Below are 24,743 nucleotides of genomic sequence, written 5' to 3'. Positions count from 1 at the left end.
AAGACAGGGTTAATTTGCCGCTTAGGCTGCTTTTCTGCCTTTACATCTGATGTAGGCAGAGTAAAACTGTCAAAACTGCAGGTCTGAATTCTGAAATGGACAGGTTTCATTTTATGACTAAAACGTGGCCAACTATAAATGCGTAAAAGGTATTGTTGTAGTCTGGGGATGTAGCTGAACACTGAGAGGGTTTTTTTGAATCTGCCCACATGTGTGTTACAATGTTCACAGAAAAAATACGCTGGTGGTTATGAGGGTAAAATAAAATCCTAAAAAAAAAAAAAAAAAAAACAGACATTTTGGCAGAGTGAAAAAAAAAAAACAGCAGCATGGAAAGTGTCACAGTAAGTCTGTGTGGGGAAATGTCTAGTTTCTAACATGATATAATCTTGTGTATTAGTTTTGCATTTTGGTAACGCAGTCCCAGAATACCAAATTCTGCAAAACCAGCAATTTCCTTTTTTCTATTATTCTTTACTCCCAGACACCAGGGAGAGTAAATGAATCTATTTTGAGCTAATTACCTCTTTATTATGCTGTTTATATCCGCTATTTTTCTTTTTTATTCTGATAAAACTATAATCCAAATCAAGATTTATTTATTTTTTACAGCTTTTACCATTTTTAAATATTTTATTCACACTTGTTTTTATTACATAAAGGCTATTCACAGAAAGCACCCACCCTCCCCTCATGTCCTTTAAAACCAAAATATAATATGAATGGGAGCCCTTAACAGGAAAGTAAGATGTTACAGTTTCGAAAGTATATCTATAGAATGTGAGCTCGTTTGAGCAGGGTCCTCTTCGACCTATCGTTCCTGTAAGTTTTCTTGTAATTGTCCTATTTATAGTTACATCCCCCCATCTCATAATATTGTAAAACGCTATGGAATAATATCAGAAGTTCACAAAATCACTCCTTAAGGGGGTTAATTTAGGTTTGTCTGTGAAGCAAATAAACTGATAACAATCTGAAACTAGACTTGCCACTTGTTTTTCGGTGGCAGCCATGACTAAGACCTTTTGCTTCTTTTAACTCAAACTGCTCATAGTGCCATTCAGGGGATGTAACCTTTACTTAACCCTTATTGTTCTCTGTAATAAATCTTTTTACTATACACAATGTAGTTCAAAGTGACCAGTACATCAAAAGAGTCCTTGAAAACAAGAAATGGTTATGTTGCCGATAAGGGATTTTATGCAATGATTTAAAGCAGGGTTCTCCAAACTGCTGAACTACAACTCCCATGATTCTTTGAATGAAATAGATAGCAAGAGAATCATGGGAGTTGTAGTAAAACAACGTCAGGAGGGCCAGAGGGTGGCGATCCCTGAAAAGGACTCTATAGTCACCAGAACCACTACAGCTTAATGTAGTTGTTCTGGTGTGTATAGCCTGTCCCTGCAGGCTTTTTAATGTAAACAATACATTTTCATAGAAAAGGCAATGTTTATATTGCTGTCGAGGAACACCTCTAGCGGCAGTCACTCAGAAGGCCACTAGAAATGCTTCCTCTATCAGTGCTGCACAATGTGCAACACTGGTGTTAAGGGAGTAGAGGAGCTTAACATTCCCAATAGATATGCATTGACTCAGCATCTATGAGGAGATGCTGATTGGTGCAGCACTGTGTGTCCTCTAATAATAATAATCTCTCTGTTTTTTTTTTTTTTCCTTATTTATATATATTTATTTGCCTTTTCCCTTTAAAACTGTATCAGCTTAACATCAAATACAATGGTCCTGTATTTTATCATCTATACCTTATAGTATACAAATATGTTTCTTAAATAGATGTTTTTTAAATTTGATTTTTTAAATATGATGGTTTTTTAACCCCTTAAGGACCAAACTTCTGGAATAAAAGGGAATCATGACATGTCACACATGTCATGTGTCCTTAAGGGGTTAAATATGATGGGTTTTTTTTAAATATGTTTAAAAAAAATATGTTAAATATTTTTTTAAATATGTTTTTCAAATAAAGTTGATTGATGTAATTAGTTTTTTTATGTGGATGTATCTTCCTAAGATTTGATTTAGTTTTCACTCTGTAATATACTTTGAAGATTTTAGCATGTTTGCCCTTAGAAGTTTGCCAAATCAAGTGGTCTGGCAATGACTATTGTCCTCGGGCACAAAGAAGCAATAAAGTTTTTTGCGTGTCAGGCTGAACGTGCGCGCATGCACGGTAACGTGCTTCGTCACGTCTGCCGCAGTACGCATGCGCACACGAAATAAGCCGTGCGAAAATGAAGATTTAAAAAGAAGGAAAAGCTGAGGACATACAGCTCTCGAAAAAGTCATTGGGAAGAAACGCGTCGAGCAGAGAAACCTGTCAGCACCTCCCTCCATCATTTCCTTGCCTGGCTGATTTCTTCTAGAGGCATTGACATTGGAACTACATTTAAAGGGATTTTAACCCATGAGAGGTTGACAAGCGTTTTTGCACAACTAGACATAAGTCTCTTTGTGCCATCTTCTTTGTGAGTGTGTATTTTTATTGTTATTTTGGATGTTTTATGCCATTAAATACTTCACTATGTATGTTTTTATTCCTCTTTTTATATGATCACCATGCAATATATATGGTAAATATACACACTGTAACGGATCACCTGGCACCCCGACTTGGTACCTCCGTTAATGGATGCTCCTACTGCTTCCTGAGGACTCCAAGCACTCTGGCAGACACCACAATCACCGAATCCGAGAAACCTTTTAAATTCTCCCAAGCATATGAATGCTGTAGACCATTGAATAGGAACCATACGAATAGGCTTGTACTCCTAGCAGTCAACTGGAACAGCATGCAATAAATCCTTCCCCCCAATAATGAGACGACACATCACTTTGAGGGTAAAACAGGAACTCTGGACTGGCTCATCCAGCCTGGCTTTTATTTCCAACTCACACATACAGGCCACACCCAGGGGGAGGCATAAAAGAACCAATGACATAGATGTTACCTCCCACACATCCCCTCCCCTTAGTGTGACACATAATCCCATTATTCATACAGTTTAAAATATACTTTTTACACAATATTTATAACTTCAAAACCATACATCACATTCACACAAAATTACATATCCACAATCAATCCATTCAGGGGAACAACATATTAAAAAATGGCATGGATCAGACCAGGGGTTCAAAAGTTACTAAAAGTATCTTTTAAAACCCCTAGCTTTCCAGGGCCTTCTCTGTGCTGGAGAAGTAATCCAATTATCTCCCAGCACAGAGACAGACTCCATTAAGCACATGGGGACACAAAGACAGTAAAACACTTTAAAATACATAAATTCACCTTTTACACATAACACACAGACATTTCACCTATCCCCAGATAGCTGGGATCTGGGCGCACAAAACTACCGAATAGCGCGCAGATCCTACTCACACAGTACAATTGCCATGGAGCTAAAGTCTTTCCCATAGTCTTTCATTATGAATAGGCTCCATGGTATAGCTATCTGGGGTATCACATTCCCATAAAGTCTGGTCCATAGTCCAAAGGCAAGAGGCGGGCAATCGGCCCCCTCCCAGGACACGTGGCGAGGTCGGTTTCGCCACAATCCCAAAAAGTCCCAATATGTCCATCGATGATTTTAAAAGGGCCAGTTGCAGCAATATAAAGTACAATATGCCCCAAATAACCCAGGGGCCATAGTCAGCAGGTAGGAGGCTAGCAAACAGGCTTCTCCAGGGCCCAGTGGCGAGGCTGGTTTCGCCACATTTCTCCCCTTTTCCAAACAGACTAACAGGGTACCTGACCTCTTGCCGGTCAGTGCCCTTGTTAGTCCAGCAGCCCACCCACAAGACAGAAACAGCAGTACAGCCCACCCACAATAAATGGTTACTACACCTGAGTAAGGGAAAAACTTGTCCAGGTCCAGGTGCCTCACCACGGCTGTGTGGGGAACTGGTAGGCTGTTTTGGTGGGTTGCTGAGTGGGCAGAGACCAGCGGTACTCTGCCCTGGTGCCAGCACTACCACGGGAGTAGTCTGGTTGGAGCCTGGTTGCTGGAGACCGACTGTCTCCCTTTTAGCTGCACAGCTCTGCTGCTGGAGACCGACTGTCTCCCCTTCGGATACATAGCTCCGCTGTTGGAGGGGGAGACCGACTGTCTCCCCTTTGGCTAAGCAGCCTTGTTGCTGGGGGACAGGACTGACTGTCCTTACACCCTGTGCTGTAGGTGCAGAGACCACAATCCCATCTGCACAGTTGTGGGGCTTACAGTCTCCCCCTGGTACATTAAGCTGCCGCTGGGGAGAGGTGGTAACCAGCTCCTCTCCCATTAGAACACTCTGCCGCTGGGGAGAGGTGGTAACAATCTCCTCTCCCACGCATCCTTTCAGTCTTTGTGGAGGGAGACCGACTGTCTCTCCTCCCAATGCAGTGTCCTGCTGCTGGGGAAAGTAGACTGGGCTCTCTATTCCCAAAAAATCAAGCTGCTGCTGGGGGGTAGGACCAACTACCTCTGCCCCCTGTAACTCAGCCTGCCGCTGGGGAATGGAGACTGGGCTCCCAATTCCCAATAAATCACGCTGCTGCTGGGGGGTAGGACCAACTACCTCTGCCCCCTGTAACTCAGCCTGCCGCTGGGGAGGGAGGACGCTGCTCTCCTCTCCCTGCACTTTACTGATCCGCCGCTGGGGAGAGGTGGTAGCAAGCTCCTCTCCCCTACATACTTCTATACTCTGTGGAGGGAGACCGACTGTCTCTACTCCCAATACAGTGTCCTGCTGCTGGGGAAAGGAGACTGGGCTCTCTCTTCCCTGCTGGACACTCTGCTGCTGGGGAATGGAGACTGGGCTCCCAATTCCCAACAAATCACACCGCCGCTGGGGAGGGAGGACGGCCCCTTCAGCTCCCTGTAACTTGGGCACAGAGACCACGGTCCCATCTGCGCTGGTGAGGGGCTTACTGTCTCCCCTTGGTGAGCTGCGCTGCCGCTGGGGAGAGGGAATAACAGGCTCCTCTCCCTGAACCGTAGACTGCCGCTGGGGAGCAAGGACGGCCCCTTCCACTCCCTGTAGCTTGGCCGCAGAGACCACGGTCCCATCTGCGCTGGTGAGGGGCTTACTGTCTCCCCTTGGTGAGCTGTGCTGCCGCTGGGGAGAGGGAATAACAGGCTCCTCTCCCTGAACCGTAGACTGCCGCTGGGGAGGAAGGACGACACCTTCAGCTCCCTGTAACTCACACTGCCGCTGGGCAGAGAGACCAATTGGCCACAGGCCCAATCTCCGCAATCGGCACTCACATTCCCATGCCGCTCGATTCTCCGCATCCAACTTGCGCACGGTTGCCATAACCGCCTCTATTGAAGGATTCGGGCCATATCTGGTTAATCGTCTCATGACCTCGTCCCGGTACGCGTCGCCCTCAAAGCGATAGGTCATGTTTGCTGTGACCAGGGGTGCTGTATGAATACTAGCGTTACCCTTACTTTGTAACTCCAAACGAACTGTGTCTCCGAGCTGCTTTACCTCACACTAGGACGCCATCCCACCGCTGCCACCAATGTAACGGATCACCTGGCACCCCGACTTGGTACCTCCGTTAATGGATGCTCCTAGCGCTTCCTGAGGACTCCAAGCACTCTGGCAGACACCACAATCACCGAATCCGAGAAACCTTTTAAATTCTCCCAAGCATATGAATGCTGTAGACCATTGAATAGGAACCATACGAATAGGCTTGTACTCCTAGCAGTCAACTGGAACAGCATGCAATAAATCCTTCCCCCCAATAATGAGACGACACATCACTTTGAGGGTAAAACAGGAACTCTGGACTGGCTCATCCAGCCTGGCTTTTATTTCCAACTCACACATACAGGCCACACCCAGGGGGAGGCATAAAAGAACCAATGACATAGATGTTACCTCCCACACATCCCCTCCCCTTAGTGTGACACATAATCCCATTATTCATACAGTTTAAAATATACTTTTTACACAATATTTATAACTTCAAAACCATACATCACATTCACACAAAATTACATATCCACAATCAATCCATTCAGGGGAACAACATATAAAAAAATGGCATGGATCAGACCAGGGGTTCAAAAGTTACTAAAAGTATCTTTTAAAACCCCTAGCTTTCCAGGGCCTTCTCTGTGCTGGAGAAGTAATCCAATTATCTCCCAGCACAGAGACAGACTCCATTAAGCACATGGGGACACAAAGACAGTAAAACACTTTAAAATACATAAATTCACCTTTTACACATAACACACAGACATTTCACCTATCCCCAGATAGCTGGGATCTGGGCGCACAAAACTACTGAATAGCGCGCAGATCCTACTCACACAGTACAATTGCCATGGAGCTAAAGTCTTTCCCATAGTCTTTCATTATGAATAGGCTCCATGGTATAGCTATCTGGGGTATCACATTCCCATAAAGTCTGGTCCATAGTCCAAAGGCAAGAGGCGGGCAATCGGCCCCCTCCAAGGACACGTGGCGAGGTCGGTTTCGCCACAATCCCAAAAAGTCCCAATATGTCCATCGATGATTTTAAAAGGGCCAGTTGCAGCAATATAAAGTACAATATGCCCCAAATAACCCAGGGGCCATAGTCAGCAGGTAGGAGGCTAGCAAACAGGCTTCTCCAGGGCCCAGTGGCGAGGCTGGTTTCGCCACACACACGATTTGTGATTGTGGCGCCCCCACTGTTTGTATACTTGTATATTTTTGGGGGGAATTGGGAGTGATCCCTTATTTGGAGTGGCTGTCCTGCACTATTTATGCACTTTATCCCATACACTGTCTTGATATTTTAGCACTGAGTTTTGGCTGATTTAATCAAGATTTATTATGTCAGTTATGGAGAGCTAGACAGAGCCAGCCATGGTGAGACTGGAGCAGCGTGGAAGAAAAGTGGAGTAAAATCAATTTTGTACTGAGATCTAAGGGGGACGGGAGCTAAATAGTGATTTTACCACTATAGTGTCAGGAGCATGTTTGTGTTCCTGACACTATAGTGTTCCTTTAAAGAAAATGAGTGGCAGTTAAGCAGTTCAGTGGGTTTAAAAAATACATGCTTTAATTAAAAATAACATTTTTCACTATTATGAATCATGACAAAGAGAAAGAGAAGATGGGTCATTGGCCTGCAGTGACCTAAGCGTAGCATAGTTAATAATGCATAAGAAGAGAACAAGCTGATCTTGAGGCCTGTTATGGTAGAAAGTATGCCTATAAAATATTTACCAGGTCTTATGATTATTAAAGGGACACTATAAACACCAAAATTACTTTGACGTAAATGTACACTCTAAGCACCACGGACACTATACCATTTTGCCAAGGTAACTTGTGATACCATTTTAGAATAGTTTGGCAAATTACCTGGGTCCCGGCTTTCCCTCAATGCCATCTATTTTGTAAGAGAAGCAGGATGTCTCTATAGACTTACTTTGGATGATACAGGTCTCTGCTCATTGGCTGGGATTGCTAGGTTGATGCGGTCTGGTAGTGAGCATTGTCCTACATGGCATCCCTAAATGGATTCTGCTAAAGGAGAATATTGAAAGCAGAGTATGCAGCCACAAATACTCAGCACCAGAACCACAACAGTTAGGTGAGTGTTTCTTTAATACATATGTATTGTGTCATCTAGAATACCTTTTAGATTTTTTTTAGAAGAAAAGCTTGATGCCATAACCAATGAGACAATAGACAATCTCTACAAAACAGAGACAAAAAGGGGGTTTCTCCAACCAATTCCGTCAATTCAGTTCACAAAGCAGCAGTATGCAGTATACATCAGTAGTCCAAGAATTGGGACACCAGTGGAAGGGGGCTTGAGAGTGTGGGTCAGAACGGTGTCACTGGCTAAATCAAAGATTCCACAAGCCAGCCCACTGAGGGCAGAATCTGCAGGGAGCACTGATTCACTGATAGTGCAAGTGTGTCTTATTTTGTGCTCACAGTGTGTCTTATTTTGCTTGTTGGGGACAGTTCCCTAGTGTCCCCAAAAGTAGGGGAACCAGGGATTTAAGTCAGGATGAAGGGACAGGACATAAAAATCAGGACACTCCTGCCAAAATCAGGATGTTCGGGAGGTCTGCAGAATAGCAGATAGTACAGTAATGTTTTCCAGAAATGCTACTGCCAAGAGAGCATTGTAGGATAGGGATAGCCCCACCAGCAGTGACAGGCTTAGCTAATTAATTGATCAGCCGACACTCTCAGGAAATGAGATGGCCCTGTAAGGCATGGTTTAGCAGGAGCTATCCGTTCTTTATAAACTGGTGTCTGAAATTAGCAAACAGTTTGCTGACTTACATTGGGGGTTGCCAGGGCACTAGTCACTCTCTCTAAGGACAATTGGAAGCTCCTGAATTGAGCTTTAATTAGTTTTCATAAGCTAAACCCTACTATGTAGCTCTAGCCAATTGATTGCGGTGCACTGTAGCAGTTATGGTGCATAAAGTGTTCTTTTTAAAAACAAGAAAAATCCACTAAATTCAAGATTTTTTTTTTTTTTTTTAATTGACATTCTTTATTTTGGTGGTGCAATGAGAAGTACACAAGTTGACATAGACACTTGGTGCAAGACAAGATGTGTGTATACAGACTTATTAGTAAAGCAAAAAAGTCAAGATTTACTGCACCTTTTAAATGGAAAGAAAAGATGAAATGAAAACAATCAAGCAAGACAACCATGTCGAAGTGCTATTGCAAAGAATGGTATAAGCAATTCCCAACAGGTAGTGAGACAAATATGAAAACTGACAAGCTTAGTTATCTTGTGCATAAACTATATATGCGTAAAGTATCCACTCAATGTTAAGACATAAACATTACCATACTGGTAAAATGAGAAAAAATTAAGCTAAAACAATAACAACAGAAACAGCTCCTGATGGGGAGAGCCAGGTCTGCTTCAACCGATCCCTGTGAGCGGCCAGGTGGTACTTTGACTAGGAGAGTCTATGATAAGATCCAAGTGGCAGCCTCCGAGCGGGACTCCCCTCCAGTCCTGGGGAGGGCCAGCATCTGGAAGCCACAGTCCTGGTGTCTGCTGTGAGCCAAGACATTCCCCCGTTGGGGGTGGACCGGGGATCGAGGTGGAATTTGCTGCCGTCAGCAGGTGACCTTTGGCCTTTGTGGGCGATGCAATGAGGCAAGGCCTCAAGAGGCTCTCGGCCCGGGCAGGCAGGCCAGTGAGTAGGTAAGTGCTAGTGTAGTTGGGTTGCCCGAAAGGGGTCTGCTCTTCTCTGGCAGCAGGCTTTTCGGCTTGGTGGTCCTCAGCTCAGACATAAAGGTCTTCCTGCAGTCCTGGAGCTTCAACCAGAAAATGTCCTCAAGCTGAAGTAGGATATTTGCCATACAACTGTGTTGGGGCTGCCCCTGTGGGTCAAGGCCCTGTGCATCCGGAGGAATGGCAGGCGCCATTTTAATTAGTCATCGTTTCCAAGATGGAATCCAAAGTCCACTATGAACAAGAGGTCAGTGCGGCAGTAGTAGCTTGAAACAGGTCAGTGGGGACTGGGATAACCCCCACCGGTCTGTTGATCAGAGTTGATCAGCCTGGCGGGTTGGCCAGTGGGGACCTCGCGGCCACCTTTCCCCTGCTTAATCGTCCGCAGGCCTTAACGTGCCACTGCGGTCCCCCAGCACTGAATAGTCACATGAAATGTGTCTGTGGGGTCATTGCTGCATCCCCGGTATGGCTGGTGTAGGATTGTGGTTATTGTTGCAGTGTAACCGGGTTTATTGTCCAAAAATCATTAAGCTGAGCGGGAGCTCTCATAGCACACGTCAGATCAGCTTGGAGCTCAGGCTCCGCCCCCTCAAGATTTATTTTTGTATAAAATTAATTGACACTTTTTAGTAAAAAAAAAACAATGCGATTGGCTGAGATCACCAATTCTGATGATGTCCGCCAAGCAGGCAGATCAGGGGCAGAGCCCGAATCCGCAGGCTGGAAAAGATTATACTGTATTTAGGGGGGAAAGGGGTCCAGGGGGCTAGATATTGTTTTCTTTTTAAATTCCTTTAAATTCCTTTTTATTGGATTATTTTCTATATATGACGTTATACATACAATTCAATTCATTTGAATAAGATTATGTATATATTGAAAAACATCTACCATTCATACACATTTGCATAAAAAAAAAACATATCCACAACAACATTTATCGCATTGAGAGTGTCATACAGTTTGGATCAGAGGGTTCATATGGCTTTTATGGCTTTATCCTTTAATCTATCTAAATAGTGTCAATTTCTTGCACAGGGGACTTCATTGGGCTAGATTGTGTTTTTAATGCTATAGGGTCAGGAACACATGTTTGTGTTACTGACCCTATAGTGTTCCTTAAATGTAAAATACACAGTCTAAGATAGATATGCCTACCATGCTTACAAGAGGGTTGAGAAACACTGATCCTAAATGATAACTAAAAATTAAATGTTTATAGAAATCAATACTTTCATCTGCATTAGGGTTACAGAGATAGCCATCACAGAGTGAGACTTGTCATGTCTAACAAATGTAATACAACCCCCTCCTTTCACCTCTATGGTAGACAGAAATAGTGGCAGGTTAGATGTGTCTGCAGAAGCCTCTTTCTTATGGCATTCACTGCTGTCACGGCATGCACATAACTAGAAATTTACAAAATTACAGCTCGGAGAAAAGCATAATAATAAGAGTAGAATTTAAAAAAAAAACTTTACAGTTACGTCACATTGTCTAGTGTTGCATTCTGAATAAATGTACACTGAATAATAATTATTTCGAGGGAGATTTAGTATGTTTTTGACAGTTTCTCTATCAGTGTCCTCCGTTAACCCCACTGGCTTTTCTCCAGGTTATGAAACCAAATCTTAAAGATTATTAGGTTATCTTAAGGTAAAGATGTCAGCTGCTGATATATTTCATTAGTTATGTTTTCAACAAGATGTCAGCAAAACTCTGAGTCTGTTGCAGAACCTTTTTTGGAATTCCACCAAAAAGAAAAAGAAGAAGGTATTGCTAAGTTTCCACTGGGTTGATTTTAATAAGACAGAGGGCAAAAACAAACACCACAAACGTTCCCAATAACAAAGTTGCTCAGGTTATCAGTAAAACACCCTAAATCCAGTTGCAATCACCTGTCAGAAGCTAAAATTTCCATCCAATAAAAACACACACCTACTGAATAAAGACATTATTTGGTCAAGTGTAAAGCAAAGTAACATAATCTGTTTACAATCGACTCAATACTCGTAACACATAAAGCAATGTAGTAGATTTCCTTTATGCCATACTTGATTTGCTCAGTGCCACATTGTGCCAGGTTACCTTTGATGGAACCTGAATATAAGCTTTAGAACCCCCAGGCCTATCACTACGATATTTGCCCTGCGTTACAAGTGTATCAATAAATGGAGTATTTTGAAGAGAGCAATGAATGGTTGAGGCCTAGTTCTTATCTTTGTGTATTTCATTTTGCTTTTGTCTCACACAGACATCTTACAATGCTGCCACCCACCCCATGTTTCCCCTATTAAGGATTAATAAGTCTGTAGGGGTTTAGAAAAATACCCCTCGCTGTCTCATTAGAGATATTTTACCTAAAGCTGAAAGAAGCAAGGTGAATTGTTCATTTAGGAACCACCTACCAGGAAGTTTGCCTTGACGTGGTAGGTGGGCTTACATCTAATGGCCATTGGAGTGGTGTCACTAAAAAAACTCAATTTGTTTAAATAAGCATAGGAATTTGGGATAGTAACATTTTCTTTAGTTTTGTATGTATTGAGGCTAATGTGTACTAAGGTCATTGCGTCCATCATGGAGTACTATTTTTGTGTACTCATCCATAGTGGCACTTTGCATTGTGCCCAGCGCTACATATTATATCTCTATTTTTTTTACTCAGCACTGTTTGTGGAATGCTTATCTCTATATTGTGCTCAAATCTGTATATTTTATAGATATCTTTATGTTGTGCCCAGCTTGTTTTATTGTAGAAGTATCTTGTATTATGCTCAGCTCTCTGTATTGTATTAGTATTGTATCTCTGACCTGAACAAGGAGGAGTACAATTTGGTGGGAGGAGTCTGGCGCCCCCACCACCTTAAAACTTCACCAGCCGCCACTGATACATTTGCATCTGCAGCAACACTTCAATCACATCCACACAGGTTAGACTGCCTCACACCTTTCAACTTTTCAATTAGACAAAGGGACATTTTCCATTTAGAAGTGTGCTATTTTGGAGCATTTTCCCTTGACTTACTAATAACAATCTGTGCAACTAAATGTTATTTAGGACAAGAATGTTAATTTACACGGACTGTTTTCTTAACGTAACTGTTGCAGTCTATATATACATTACTGTGAGTTTTATTGCTATGTAGCTCTGTTATACACTCAAACTCACCAAAAATTAGGAGCTCCTAGAAAAGCGGGGCATTAGGATAGAATGGAGGGATAGAGAGAGATTTGGGCCAAAGTATGGACTGTCCCTCCTAAATAGGGACAATTGACAAGTATGTACTTTGTGGCAATTTCTACTGTGCAATACATTAACAGGGCCAGTGCATACAATAGCATATATCACAGTGAATCTACTCTATCTGCATCTGAGTGTAGTTGATGCATAGTGTGGTGTGTAGAATGTAGTTGAGATCTTAGTATAGAATGCCTGAGGTAGATAACAGGCCATCAATGTGTGGATGAATTCAGTCTATCTCCTTAAGACCTAAACAAAAAGCAAAGCACTGTTGATCAATTTGCCATTAAAATGATTATTAACGGGCACATTTTGTGATTATATTAATTTATGTGTGTTATATTGATTTATGACATTTTGGGGACAATGTGTTTGTGAAACCTTTGCTTCTTATTGTCATTTAGAGACCCCCTTTAGAAACTTTGTGGAAATTATGTATTTCCATTCTGTAGATATTATGAATGACATTCTTCACATTGCTTCCTCTTATAGTACATATAGTCTTAATTTGTAATATATGAGAAAATCCCCAGTTAGTCTTACAAACATATCAAGCAAGAAGAATGTTACTTGTGTTGCTACAATTAACACCTACACAGTCAACTGGGTGGAAATGTGGGGACATCCAAAACCTACAACATAAATAGGTAATGATAATGTTTCTTGAGACATTGACAAGTAGAGGTATCTGCTCTGCTTTGGTCCTCCCCACACCCTGATCCCCTCAATCGTATTACCTCACATCTTATTCTCACTGTCTTGCTGTGCTTCTCACTAAAATATTTAATCTCTCCACCCCCACTCCCTCTCGTATGTAAGCTGGGCAGGGCCCTCAACCCCGCTGTTCCTGTGCGTCCAACTCGTGTGGATACAAATATGTGTTGGTTAGTCCACCCATTGTACAGCATTGCGGAATTTGTTGGCGCTTTATAAATAATAATAATAATAATAATAATAATAATAACCCAAATTCTAAATAAGCTAACATTGACCCAAACTTCCCATCCAACTGCCACCCTATTTCCCTTCTACCATTTGCCTCCAAGATCCTAGAGAGAGTTGTCTACACAAGACTGACCAGTTTCCTTGAATCTATCTCTCTGCTTGACCAGCTTCAGTCTTGATTTCACATTAATCACTCTGTCGTCACAACTCTGACCAAAGTATCCCATAACTTAATTGCTTCACAATCAAGTGGTAATTTCTCCCTTGTAATTCTCCTTGACCTCTTTGGTGTTTTTGACACTGTTGATAATCAACTTCTACTTCTCATTCTTTACAACCTCTGTCTATGAGACTCCTCTTGCCTTCCCCAGAGCTCTGTTACTTTCTCCTTTTCAGCTTCTTCCACTCCCCTGCAACCCCTCTCTGCAAGTGTTCCCCAAGGTTAAATCCTCAGTCCCCTACTGTTCTCAATCTATATTTCCTCCCTTGGTAAACTAATGAGTTATTTTGGCTTCCAATATCACGTCTATGTTGATGACACACAAATCTATCTGTGTTCAACCGATTCTTCACTGTTGCTTGCTTTGTTGTTTGTTAGTTCACCTATGGTACAGCTGTGTCAAATGTGTTGGTGCTTTATAAATAATAAGAATTAGAATGCAGGCAGATAGAAAGATGCATCATATATAAATTTTATCAGGGTCCGTTCACTGCTGGAGTCACACACAGTCCTACTCTCCTAAATAAATCCAGAAAAGTGACCAAAGGACAAGAGTGCAAATACTGGGATCTAGAGAAAAAAAATCTAATTATCCTGATCCCAATTAAAGATGGCTGCAATTATATATAGTTGTATCAAATAAGCCCAAATTTGCATAAGAGTCCTAAGAATTGTTTCCAGGCAGGCCAAATTTTAAATCTGTGTTACATCCAAATATCATATATTGCAGTAGTCAATTCCTATATCACTTCATGGTCTCATAATTCCACATGTTGTATTTTACTCATGATATCATGCCATATCATTTCAAATTTTGGCATATCATCCCACATTTCATTTTTCGTCTAATTTCATATTTCACTCAACTATCCAATATACCAACTTGCTGGTGGGGGCAAGTGGCTACCATGAAAACCATTTCTTTAAGCTGCCCGGACAGGCATCTGATTGTTGTGCACCAAATGTAGATTGCTTCTGACTGATTTACAACCACAAGCGAATGGTGGCTAAGGTAGCATTAACAAACAAGAAACAAATCGAAGAACAGTTTATGAATGATGTGGTGCCATGCTGCCCGGTTTACAATATGCTGTAGATGCCCATACCAGCCTGTGTCAGCATGTGCCTCTATTGTAGTAGCTGCTGCCCATGTAGGTTACAAACTAAAAATGGGACTTTAGTCTTGTATCAGCATCATCTCCTTTGATTACTACAGACAGGCCAGTGGAGAATCGACAATTCAGAGATGGGGCCTGGAAAACGGTGGCTAAATAAAATAGAATTGCAGCAGGAATCATCAAATGTAAAACAATACATAAGATGGGCAGATGACATTTATATGGCTAATGTTTTTCAGAGCAAGGTATTTACCCAATAAAAATTGATAGAGGATGGAAGGCATAAAAAATAGGAAGTCTCAAAGGTTAGATGGGGCAACTATAATTTTTCTTAAAGGAATGGAATCTGCAAGATTTATCTGCATACCAGTAGGAGAAATCTTGACGTGTCTGCAATTATTTTGATACTTTACTATAGTGCTTGATAAATAATAAGTTGACGTGCTACATCTCATAAATTAGCCACTTTTGCAATATTTTATACAAAAAATCTATATATATATCTCCCTTTGATAACTCACAAACTTTTCTGGTTGAGCTCAAATGCCTATTTAGCTCTTACAGTAAGAGAACTTGTTGCACAATTTGCAAAAAAAGTATCTTTGTTGTACAGAAGAATTCTAGATCTATATCTATTTGTTGCATATTTCTATTGTCTCTCAAATATATTTGTCTAACTCTAGATTCTAAATTGTGTGAATATTTGTTTTAACCCTGGCTCAGTACTCAGTAGAATAATATAAGGTACTGTTAAAAACTCTTGTACTAATCTCAGCAACATACCTTCTAACATTTGGTTAGAAAAATGGGACCCATGGGTGACACAACCAAAAAGAGGGAACACAAGAGACCAGCAGACACGTGCTGATATAACAGATAACTTTATCAGACAAACAGCATACATTCACATGTTGAATGGTGAATATATAATAATATATTAAATGTTATATATATATATATTGTTTAATGTTTATCATAGTACATTTATATGTATCTTATTTTTTTATTATATATATATATATATATATATATATATATTGTTTTAATGTTTATCATAGTACATTTATATGTATCTTATTTTTTTATTATATATATATATATATATATATATATATATATATATATATATATATATATATATATATATACACACGTTTGTGTATCTAATAAAGTCTATGTTTAAAAAAAAAAAAAAAAAAAAAGTTACCGGTAAAAACAATAATTCATGGATAATTCTTACGTTTTTTTTATTCCGGGCCTCTCCAGACAGACAGACACAATCTCCCCACCTTGCTACCCGTTCTTCTCTCTGTCTGTAAATCCCATAGTAGCAGAGATCGCAGACTATGTCCTAGCCCAGCTCTGGGGCACATACACACACACACACAGATCCTGGGAGCCCCATCCAGTGCCCGGGCTCCTGGAATCACTTAGAATGTAGCCATCAGCAGTTACAAAGTTTCAGAACTCACCCGCACTCCGCCGGTAAGGTGTCAATCCGCCTGCTGTCAAACTCCACAGCACAGTGCTAATCCACAAACAGCCCACAGGATCCATAGCGACTGGATCTCCTTAATCCGGATTAAAGAGGGCTGCCAGTGAACAGTTATATTCCAGAGACTTGTATTTGTTGCTATTTACCGGGTGTCCGCTTGTCAAGGGCCACAGCTCGGCTAAGCAGCCCTCCCTACATTCCTATGGGCACCGTTGGCTGGCTGAAAGCAAAATGAGTCACTGCAGCGAGCCCAGAGGAAACAGGAAACCTTCGACTTCACAAACAGCTGTGCTGGGCCTCTCTGCACTTCTTACTTCTTTTTTACTTAAAAACCTCACCCAGTTGCAGCGCTGTCAATCATGACAAAAGCCAGCCCCTCTCTCAGTTCTCTCACATTACATACAACCTCTTCCATTGTACATATCCTGTGGCTTTGTTTTTGTGCTAGTAATTTTTTTGGTTTCTGTAAAGGGGGGGTTTGGTGAAACTTTTTTCCTTTTGGTAATTTTTGACAGACATTGCAGTACAGTAATTCAGAGGACCATCACTCATACTCAGATTAAGACTACTAGATTCTGGGGTACCAGTTTAGGCCTAACCAAAACTTCCCATAAGGTGTATTCTTACTATTACCCAGCAGTCCAGCTGAGATAAAAGCTGATTTTATAAGTCAAAACTGCACAGCAATGCACACTATAAATTGTATTCTCTAAATAGTGATTAGTAGACAAGCTGAGTCTAAATGGAAGGCATAAGTATAAGTGATTTTGGAAACAAAATGGAGATAAATATCCCAACATAAATTGCCCATGCGCTGTTTAGTAAATAAAGCCCCATAATAAACACAGTATAGCAAATTATGGGCAGGGACCCTAGTTATAATTCAGTCATGGGCATCCATTAAAAATAAATAACCCTACCTTCCCACCCTCATCCTAAAAATAGAGGGGGGGGGGGGGGAATAAAACCAATATCTTTTAAAATATATACATACTTACCATTTGACATATTCCTTCATCTTTTCATCATAAAAGGCCACATTAAAATCCAGATTTCCTGATGCAAGTAATAATACAAATAAAAGCTTGATTCACAAAAAAAAAAAAAAAAAAATGTGATGCTATAAAATTAATCAATCTTTTCCCCCGAGGGATTGCCTCAGACTGAGTTCTCATAGCAGAGAAAGTTGTTATGAAGGGTTCCTCATGTTATGTTCAGCACCTCGGCATATGTTGGTGCTTTATAAATGCCAGTAATATTAATAATTACAGTGCGTTAAAAATAGTAAGCCAAGCAATCAGAGCGCTCTGACAGCTAGGTCTCAAGATAAGTCTTATTTTATTGGGGAAGGTGGGGAGGGGGTGGCTAGGGGATTGCGGACCTATCAATGGCTGCTCAGTTGCTAGCTAATATTTTTTAGCAGATATACCCCACCTGCTGCATTGAAGATGGGGGCACAGTAATACACGCTGGCCAGCCTCCACATGATTGAACCTTGTGCAGGTAAACTTTTTAAAAATTTTCCTACTGGATGCAAGCGCGGTCATTTGGTCAGGCTGAAATCTGAATCAAATTCAGGTCCTTTGGGTCCCTAAATTGTAAAATCTAAGGATTGTTGATTAGTAAGAGTTAGTGAAAAACCCTATGTGTAGTTTAATATAGATAGATTGACAGAGAGAGAGAGACAGACAGATAGATAGACAGACAGACATATAGATAGATAGATAGATAGATGGATGGATGGATGGATGGATGGATGGATGGATGGATAGATAGATATATAGATAGAGACAGATTTTGAGTTTGAGTGTGTATTTGAATAAACTTAGTTTTCAATAAACAAAAAATAAGTATGTCATAACTTCAAAAAGGTCAAAATAAACAGATAATTTTAAAACTAAAAATGCTATTTTAGTTTGATTGATGCACTAAAATAAGATAATGATCTGTAAATGTTATTTTACACCTCATGCATCACGTATGTGAGTGCGGTTACAATCAGTATATTAAGTCACTTCTTAGGCTTTGTTTGTGAAACTAAAAGTATATATTATATATTCACAGATTTGCAACACAAACATTGTGTACTACTCCCACATGGGTACATTTCCTTACAGAGAACCACAGTGAACCTTATAAATTACACCCATTAAAAGACTTGCTGAAAATATTTATTTAACATATTACTCAATCAGTCCCTCTAGCCTAGAATCATCATATAAACTCAGTAAATATTTGGACACAATTCTACTAATTTCATTAAACTGAGACATTTATGATAATTATAAATCCATCATCCAAGAGTATTAGAAATAAGATCTCCACATGCAGCATTTAGTGCTCTCGAAAAAAAGCCTTTTCTCGTAAAGAACAGCCTCTCTCACGCACTTGGCAAGAGTCCAGTAGAAATTGTCAGTATAGAATAGATCCTGCGAAGGTCCACTAATTATCCCACAAATGGAGATTGAGATGTTTTAGTTGACAAGACTTCTCATAGAGGAACATAATTGTTTGCATGAGATTTTATGTCAATTCTAATATAAACTATTTTTATTTAGTTTATCACCAGGTATGATAACCCCTCCAAACTAAATTGTTGTGGAGGACTGAATTGTACATTGACATAGGAATGGAGGGACAGTTGTATTAAAATGTATATATATACACACACAGGGCCGGCCTTAGGCATTTAGACGCCCTGTGCGAAAAATCTTAACAGCGCCCCCCCCCCCGTCATCCATGTATGCTGTTATGTTTGTGTTGTCTGTGTATGTAATAGTACATGTGATGACTGTGTGTGATATGTATGCTATGTGTGATATTTGTAATGGGTATATTAACAGTGTGTGATATGCGTGTATTGGTTGTATGTGACACACACACACACACACACACAGAGTCAGACGGCCATACACACACAGGAAGACATCCACACACACACAAGCAGACAGTCATACACACACACACAGGCAGACAGTCATACACACATACACACAGACACACAAAGGCAGACAGTCATACACACAGACACACACAGGCAGACAGTCAGTCATACACACAGACACACACAGACAGTAATACACACAGACACACACAGAGGCAGACAGTAATACACACAGACACACACACACAGTCATACACACAGAGGCAGACAGTCATACACACAGACACACACAGGCAGACAGTCATACACACAGTCATACACACAGAGGCAGACAGTCATACACACAGAGGCAGACAGTCATACACACAGAGGCAGACAGTCATACACACAGAGGCAGACAGTCATACACACAGAGGCAGTCATACACAGTCACACACACAGAGGCAGACAGTAATACACACAGACAAACACACAGAGGCAGACAGTAATACACACAGACACACAGTGGCAGACAGTCATATACACACACACACACACGCAGACAGTCATATACACACACACGCAGACAGTCATACAGTCATACACACACACACACAAACACACAGGCAGATAGTCACACACACAGAGGCAGACAGTAATACACACAGACAAACACACAGAGGCAGACAGTAATACACACAGACACACAGTGGCAGACAGTCATATACACACACACACACACACACGCAGACAGTCATACACACACACACACACACACAGGCAGATAGTCATACACACAGAGGCAGACAGTCATACACACAGACACACACACAGAGGCAGACAGTCATACACACAGACACACAGAGGCAGACAGTCATACACACACACACACAGACAGTAACACACACACACACACACAGAGGCAGACAGTCATACACACAGGCAGAGAGTCACACTCACATGACAAGCACACAGTTACCTGTGGAGTTCATTGTGGAGGCAGTGCAGCTCCTGGTGACTGTTTGGTGGGACTCCTTCCTGCTTCCCCTGCAGCAGTTTTCCGGCGCTTTTAGCTCCGCCCCCGCCGCACGGTAAGCTCCGCCCCCGCTGCAAATTTAAAAAAAAAAAAAAAAAAATTTTTTTTTTTTTTTTTTTTTTTTTTTAAATCGGCTGTGCGGCCGCACGGCGCCCCCTGCTCCATGGCGCCCTGTGCGGCCGCACAGCTCGCACACCCCTAAGGCCGGCCCTGTACACACACACACACACACGCACGCACGCACACACACACACACACACACATACACACACCAGGAAAAAAGTTGGCACGAACAAAGGAATGAATGTAATGTGATAAATGTCAATTACTATGTGTTCTTACAATAAGAGGGGAACACTGTTTTTCTGTGGGCGCATAATGTTCCTGTATATGTACAATATCAGTATGTGCAGGGCCGCCATAAGGGGGTACATGCCATGATCATGTAACGGGCATGTTCCTGAAAAAAAAGTTGCTTATGCACTAGGGTTGACTGTCCACTAAGGCTCTTTGGTTGTGGATCAAGGGCTAGCGGCAATCAGGGGACAGGCCACGATTGTGTAAAAATCGTCCAGCTATGGAAAACAGCACCCTAACTGGCTCAGCACAATTTTACTTAATTCATTATGCAGACCGATTGGTCAGTGTTTGTTTTACAGGAAACTAGCTCTGTGTGGTGGATAGAGGCGGAGATAGGATGTTACATCCTGGGTATTGTATGACAGTGCACATGTGCACATGTAATGTAAGTATGTGAGTTGTTATTCCTGTGTGTGCAATGCCTGTTTTGGTGTATATCAGTGTCCCTATGTATGCAATATTATTGTGTCTGTGTGTATATCAGTGGGGACTCATGCAATGGACATCATCTCTCCCCATCAATGTCTCTGCCCAGCCCATTATCTGTTCCCAGCAATGTCTCACCCCAGAACTCCATTATTTCCCATTATTTCTCCCCAACCACTCAATTATCTCTCCTTTGCACCCCCAATTGTTTATGTATCATTGATTTCTGCAGCATGGCTGAGCTGTCTGTGAAAGGTCTCCTTACATTTATCTAATCTATGTGGCCCACTGACCCTATGAATCTGATCTTCAGCCTAAATAGACAGACCAGCTGGGAAGTTCAAAGAACTCTGGACACACACAGGTTCATTCTGTGGCATGACATGCAATGTTTATAGCTGCACAGAAAAGAGACACTGCACAGGCAGACAACTCTGTCTGGTAGCAGGACTGCGAGTGGAGGGGTAGGAAATTGGCAGCATGTTTCAATGCACAACTCTGTTTCACTATCCTGGAGCCAGCCTCATGAACTTCAAGGCATGTGTCTTGGACTTCTCTTATCTCGTCTCTCTGTCCTTAATGCTAAACCTGGCCATTCTAAGAACTAGAGATATGTTTTCTAGACTGTTTGTCCTAGGTTTGTTCGTTGGGAATTCCCAGTGTCTCTGGGAATTTCTAAGTGTATCTGTATGCATGTCTGTGAGTTTCTATTTATGTTTGTGAGTATATATCTGTGTTTGTGTCTGGGAATTCATATCTGTGTATGTTTCTGTCTATAAACGTGCATCTCTGTGTGTACACACATTTGCTGGAGTATGTTAGGGAGAGAAACCATGATTTTGCAAATAGTATTAAATGTTTTAAGGGATCCATAACAATATATTAACCTGGTTTCCTACCTTTTGTGAATCCTTGGTGGTCCATCACTTCAAGCAGGTGGCCTTCAAGTGTACCAGTTGTTTAGACATCTTTTAGTGCCCACAAGGGCACAATGGAAGATGAATGTACAACTTATACAAACTTACCTCCTGCTATACAAATTCCAATCACGGATCTCCAAATAAAAAAATTTCCGGACCAGTAAAGGAAGTTTCTCTGTTATTCCAAACTAGCCATTAGCTAAACCACTCAAGCAGACCCCTATTTCCCTGGTGTGTCCTGTGCATTAGTTTAGATTATATAGTAGTTGATCAGCTTTTGACTTAATCTCTTTTAAAATCACAATAAATAGCACAAAACTCAAAACTTTTTTTTTGTTTTGGTTTAGGAGATTCAGTCAAGTTTTTTTCTTCCAAATAAAGCGCTGTATATTTCCACGCATCCCTATAACACAAACACTGATTTCCTCCCCTTTTTTTTTTTTTATAGCCACTAAGCAAACATTAAATTTAAAAGATTCCTTTCATTATAAATGTCCTAAATAGGATAAACAAGTCATAGTCCGGAGACCTGCAGCTGGAGCTATTTCCCATGGTGATATTTAATGTTTGAAGCATTTTTGTTCATGTACATTGTAGTGTGTGTTAGGAACCCATACAGAATGTAGGCCAAAAAAATGTGTGTTGCTTTGTTGGTATAACTAACTCTGTCCAAACAAACACAATTAGTTGGCCTTCTCAGTGTACTGCAACATTGTGTGTTGTGTTAAAACTTCATTATTTCCCCGTATTGATCCCATTATGAGGTTTCCATTGTGTAAACTTAAAGGAGAAGTGACTCACTTCCTTTTGTTGTCAGAGATGCATCTCAGGCTGTCAGGTTTTCCAAAGCATAAATGTTATAACGTAACAGATTTATTATTTTTTGCTTTAAACTTCTTTATTCACATTTTCACATTTCAATTAGTAATTATATTGATACATACCATTAGAGTCACATTAGTAATGTGTGCCATTATGTTTTCTGAATGCTTGTTTTAAATTAATTTATATTTAATTTGTTACTTAAAGGAACACTAGAGGGTCCAAAACACAAATATGTATTCCTGACATTATAGAGTTAAAAACACTATCTCCCCCTATTGCTCCTCCCTAAATATAGCTAAATCTTATGTTTACTTGAGTCTGCTGCTGCTCACTCAGCCCTGGTCAATCAGCATCTCCTTATAGAAATGCATTGAATCAATGCATCTTTATGTAGAAAGTTCAGTGTCTCCATGCAAGACATTGAATGGCAGTACTGCACAGTGTGCAGCACTGTCACGGGAATCACCTCTAGTAGCTATCTGAGGAGTGGCCAGTGGAGTTATCTGTAGGCTGTAATGAAAACATTGCATTTTCCCTGAAAATACAGTATTTACTGCAAAAAACCTGCAGGGAATGATTATACTCACCAGAACAAATACAATAAGCTGTAGTTGTTCTGGAAACGATAGTGTCCCTTCAAATTCTGCACTACATAGATATCTTATTAGTTTTCTATCTTTAAATGCTATGTAGCCTCTGAAAACTACTTTGCATGCTACAAACCTTTGATGCTTTTGAAGTATATATACTTTTTGCTTTATTATTTATTTATTTATAACATATTTTACCAGGATGGATACATTGAGCTTTCTCTTGTTTTCAAGTATGCCCTGGGTCCACAAAACATTGCATTGATACAATAGGGTACAATAAAATACAAAAATATTAATATATTAATATGAGTACACAATATATACAAAATTTTACACAGAACAGGTAGGAAATATAAAATCAACCATGACACATGCATTCTGTTTTGAGATATGTAGAGAGGGATCTCTTAAAGGACTCTAGACTTGGGGAAGATTTAAAGTGTGCGGGAGGTCGTTCCATAATTGCGGTGCTCTGTAGGAGAAGGAGGATCGGCCCGCTTTCTTTTTATATTGAGGTAGACTAAACAAAGTGCTGGTGGGAACAGCCGGAGAGAGTATTCTGCTCAGGTAGAGTGGGAGCTACCCAGAAAAGCTCCTAAACACAAGGCTGGATAGATGAAGGGTGCGTCTGGATTCCAGTGACAAACAGTTTAGTTCTTTTAGCATGTCATAATGGTAGGTCCTGTAATTACATTGTAGCACAAATCGGCAAATGTATTGAGTTTATTAAGGTGGATTTGCGGTGCAGGTGCATATACTACATCCCCATAATCAATGATTGGCATCAGCATTTGCTGTACAATCTTTTCCTTTACTGTAGGGCTTAGGCAGGATTTGGTTCTGTACAGGGCACCTAATTTTGGATAAAGTTTAGATGCAAGTTTTTCTATGTGGAGGCCAAAAGATAGATTGGGGTCTAACAACATACCCAAGTATTTGAAAGAGTGGACTGCAGTCAGTGTGCTATTTGAATTTGCTTTGATGGATAGGTAGGAATTGTGTAATTTGTGTAATTTAGGTACTGTTCCAAAGATCATTGTGACAGTTTTCTCTGTGTTTAGGAAGAGTTTGTTTTTTGCGATCCACTTTTCTACCTCTGTAAACTGGTCTTGGAGCACAGCCTCAAGCTGCGGTAGATTGTGATTAAGCTAACATTTATACCACTGTTCTGATTTTATGGTTATGGTTTCACCCATATCTCCTGTTTTGTATTTAAAGTAGCTCTGCCACTTTGGGGGGAGGGGTCCATAGGGACTTTGCAAAGACATGCAAATTTGGAGTTTACTTTTGATGCCAAATACCATTAAAAAAACATATATTTATCACTTAATGGATTGCTATCTGCCATGTTTAATATAAACATTTATTAATTTAAATACATGTTTGTATACACATTGATTTCTGGGTGAAGGTTATGGTATGAATATAAGGGTTAAATTTATTTAACCTCTGTTATAATATAATTTGAT

General features: G+C 40.8%; 1 protein-coding gene across 1 annotated transcript in view; it reads right to left on the bottom strand.

The window, feature by feature from the left end:
* TGFBR2 (transforming growth factor beta receptor 2) overlaps positions 1 to 16,557 on the bottom strand; it is a 74,123-nt gene extending 57,566 nt beyond the window's left edge. Inside the window, exon 1 of the mRNA XM_063452214.1 lies at positions 16,229 to 16,557. Coding sequence (XP_063308284.1) covers positions 16,229 to 16,313 — 85 coding nt within the window. The 5' untranslated portion in view covers positions 16,314 to 16,557. The remainder of the gene's footprint in view (positions 1 to 16,228) is intronic.
* Between the last annotated feature and the right edge of the window lie 8,186 nt (positions 16,558 to 24,743).

This window comes from Pelobates fuscus, chromosome 4 (genome assembly GCF_036172605.1).
Source record: "Pelobates fuscus isolate aPelFus1 chromosome 4, aPelFus1.pri, whole genome shotgun sequence".
In the NCBI taxonomy this organism is placed as follows: Eukaryota; Metazoa; Chordata; class Amphibia; order Anura; family Pelobatidae; genus Pelobates; species Pelobates fuscus.
Note: the sequence above shows the minus strand (reverse complement) of the source record. Positions and strands in the feature narration are given on the sequence as shown.